The 4005-nt window shown below is 48.1% G+C and overlaps 1 protein-coding gene across 1 annotated transcript; it reads left to right on the top strand.

Annotated features, from left to right (window-relative positions):
• Positions 1 to 1617: 1617 nt before the first annotated feature.
• PPTG_04431 (hypothetical protein) lies at positions 1618 to 3588 on the top strand (the record flags this gene model as incomplete). The annotated part of the gene is made up of 1 exon (XM_008896674.1): positions 1618 to 3588. The coding sequence occupies one exon, from the start codon at positions 1618 to 1620 to the stop codon at positions 3586 to 3588; it is 1971 nt and encodes a 656-aa protein (XP_008894922.1).
• Between the last annotated feature and the right edge of the window lie 417 nt (positions 3589 to 4005).

Below are 4005 nucleotides of genomic sequence, written 5' to 3'. Positions count from 1 at the left end.
ATGTCTTCTCCGTCACGTGTTTGTTCGGCAAAGAGGTTGTGTCTACAATATGAGCAAAGAGCACTTAGACCAGTTCATCGTGGTGGAGGCGAATTCACCCTACATATATCTGTCTCACCCTGTGACTGCGTATATTTTTCTCTTGTGCGAAAACGATAAGCAACGGGGTTGCCATCACATCGATCTGGATAACCCAACTGTAAGGCGCATGAACATACCTTGGAAGTCACGAGCTGGCGTCGTGGACTTGTGCGGCGACGTCGATAGATCGGTTTCTTTACCTCTTTATATTACCAAAGAGCATCGTTGAAGTGACGTTTCTTGGTGCTGTCCGGGGACCAGCACGTTGACCAGTTAGACAGTCGTACAGCGTAGTTGTTACTTCGTATTTTAAAGCTCGAGAGACTGACAACTCTGTAAGTGGAATTAACGTTAATATCACGTTAGCTTGAAGTGACAAGAGATTACTGCAGGCGAGGCAGACGGTCTAGTGCATTCGTGCGAGGGAACTGGGTTCGAAGCCTCTCGCTTATTAAATTCTCTTGGAAGCTCGGAATTCCTGTTATTGTCAAATCGGTGTACAAGTGATCTCACGCTGGAATGCAACGTGTGTGGATAGTTATACACCTTTTCAAACAACCTGTCCCTTGATCGATCGTAAAGAAAACGAATTCTTTGGTGCTATGCTTGCGTCTCCGAAGCCATCCAGGTCATAGTAGAGCCGACATAGGTGGAATGGATCAGCTTGAGAGACTTCCTGCTTTTTCTTTCTTTTCCTGTACGGCACATTGATGTCATTTAGCGAACTAACGATATAGATATACTTCCTGCTTGCGTAAGACCATTCCACATTGGTTGTAACTTAAGAATGGAGTTGCTTCATTCGTCTACACGAGTTTCACTCCATGTCGTCGATTCTTTGTAGAGAACGTCTACGGACCGTAAATTACGGTAATGAGATCTGGCAAAAGTCACAACATAGTTTCATTCACTAAGACAACGTGGATGATTCGACATTCTACGACTTTGTACAGGTTCCGGAGCAGGCCACAGTACCTAAACGTGCGTGAAGTGACGAGCATTCTCGAATGATCCACACGTCAGGAGAAAATAATGAAACCGGAGATCCTAATTACGTACTTCTTGCTATCAATAAGCCCGACGGTTGTTGCTAGCAATGCTTAAAGTAAAGAGAAAGCAAAGAATCCAGACTACTGCATTTTCAGTTCCAAGGTGATCGGCGTAAAGCCGTTGAACTCGTGTTCATTAAAGCTGTCGACCTCAGAGCCTGAGGCCCAAGCCAATGCATTGTTAGCACAACCTTCACCCTCCGTATCGGGAAAAATGTAAATCCTAGTGACAGATTCAGAGGTAGTTTCAACCAAGTCCTCATCCCATCCCGAATTTTACGCGTATTTACAGCTCGTGACAGGCTTGGGATGATGATTTAAGTGGTCAATATCTGATGGCGAGTTAGATTTTTTTTTTTACACTGGAAATAGCGAGCTGGATGCTACCGAGCCGTTGGCTACTTGGCTAGTCGATGCATGGGATGCTGACGAATGTCACCCACTCTCAGCTCTCATAACCACATTTCAAATCGACGATAGCTGCGAGATGCCGTCGCTGTTGGGCTTGCGGCTCGGTCGATTTGACCCTACGGCGTCCAAGCCATCGATAGGCTGGTGCAACGACGTTCCGTACGATGACAGCGACGCAGAAGCCGAGTGGGAAGAGTACATTCGACGTCAACGCAGCATCGAGAGCAACCAGTTCGACAACGAGAGCGTTGCCAGCTTAAACACCGAAGAAGCAAGCGAAGAAGCCATCGAGAACGAGATTGAAAAATCCACGCATGAAGTGTTTTGCCAAAGTTTCGACTCGGATTCATTTCGTTATCAAGTTGAAACACCTGCTTCCCGTTTCCTGACTTTGCCAGTTCGCGTGAATTCGTCTGTAGATTCCGCGAGTGAGAAAAGTGAAGCAGACGAAGATGAAAAATCGGATAATAACGCAGAGGATTTAGAAATGGACGCCATTGCTGACAAATACGTGACGTCGGATCAACTCGAAGACGTGGACGACGAGTTTGATGACGAGGTCTTTGCTTTGACGCCAGAAACGTGTCCAAGTCCGCCAGTATCTCCACGTCCAGTGCCGCCAAAAATCCCGTTGCGGATATTTGTTGCAACGTGGAACATGGCTGCAAAAGACCCATTTGCACATCGTAGGCGGGGTCAGTACATTGGCGATGATCTAGCAGCAGAAGCTTTGCAGGAGCTCTTGCCTTTGGGATACGATATTTACGCTATTGGGACACAGGAAAAAGTCACGAAACATTTGCATGCGGCTGTGCTTGCACGACTCAACCAGCAGATCGTAGTTAGCATGGAGAATACAAGCACCGACCGAAAGTATCAACGTCTGGAATTGACAGCAAAACGGAGATGGCTGCATAGTCGAAGACGAAGACGTCGTGAAGACGAGTGTCAGCACTGGAGAGCGTATCAATCGTCGGATTTTGGTAACGTTAGTTCGGTAGGCTTGACGAGTTTCTGCGGCAGTGAATTGCCTTGTAACATGTGCAGTCCGCACGCCAACAGTGCGTACAGTATCAACAGTCCCTATGCGAGTTTTTGTTGCGATGACGTGCCGTCTCGTAAGTCATCTGCGGATACTGTTTACTGCACTCCAAGGTGTTCGTGGTGGAATAAAGAGACGGGGGAGAAAGAGATCCGAGGCCGTGGAGACCACGCGTTTATCCGTCGAAAATCTACTGGTCTATCCGTGTACTACGCTAGTCATCTTCAGGACCAAATTGAGGTCGTGGCAGCAGGTTTACACAAGTTTACGGGCTCGAAAGGAGGCATTGCCGTCACAATTCGCATCGCTGGTGACGCTCAGACCCTCACGTTTGTCAATTGTCACCTAGAAGCGCATAAAATCGAGCGGAGAAGACGACAACTGGACAAACTTGCGCGTGCTCTCCCTCGGTCTCTAGGTTTCAATACCACGCTTGCTAATTGCAGCGACCATGTGATCTGGATGGGAGACTTTAACTACCGGATTCAGATCCTCGATGGCGACGAAGTCCTTCGTTTATTGAGTGCTGGTCGGTTGCAAGAACTACACGACCATTACGACAGTATGACCGAAGACTTGAAGCACGTACAGGGACTGCAATCGTTCCGTGAACCAGTCAAGTGGCCTACGTTCTACCCGACGTATAAGAAGGTAGTGTGTCGATCGCGACTGCCGTTGAGTGGCTCTACCACCGGAACGGGAAGAGATACACGATGGGCTCAGCACGTGTACCAGACTACCTACCGTGAGCCGTTCTACAAAGGAGGAAGAGTCCGAAAGCGTGTTCCAGGCTGGTGTGACCGCATCCTGTACTGCTCTCGAGCGGAGACTCCGTGGGAGACTTGTCTGAAGGTAGAACAAGCTGCGTGTCCGGACTCGAGTCGAGGCCGAAGTAGTTTTGGCTCCGAGGCCGTGCGAGACAACTACAGGGCGTTGAACGATGAACTGCGCGGCAGCGACCACAGCCCTGTGTCCTGCACCTTCCTCTGGTCGGTGCAGCGCTAGAAACTCATCGCTAGAGCGATACAACTATCTAGGAAGGCTACCTGATGACTCAAAACAACGCATTGAGGATGTTGAAGTGAAATGGCTACATTTCTGAACTTGTAAGAGTCAGACGTCCTTCGATTAGAGCCGCAGTCCACATAGAGGAAAGAAATGATGAAATGGCCAACTCTACAAGTAGTAGTACAATTTTTATGTTTTCCCTACAGAAGATGGCCAAGATTATAGGACGATATCAAACCATCAGCTGGTGCTTATTTGTAAGTGGTGCTGAGAAAGTTTTACTGACATCGGCTGCCATGAAGTATGTGGGTATATGGTCGTTGGACTCTACAAAATCTACTAGTCCTGCCCCGAACCACACGACCCCAAGGGATACTTTCGATCTTCATAATGGCAGATATGCTACTTTAGCTA

This window comes from Phytophthora parasitica (genome assembly GCF_000247585.1).
Source record: "Phytophthora parasitica INRA-310 unplaced genomic scaffold supercont2.5, whole genome shotgun sequence".
NCBI lineage: Eukaryota > Oomycota > Peronosporomycetes > Peronosporales > Peronosporaceae > Phytophthora > Phytophthora nicotianae.
The sequence above is the reverse complement of the archived record's forward strand: the minus strand, read 5'-3'. Positions and strand labels throughout refer to the sequence as shown.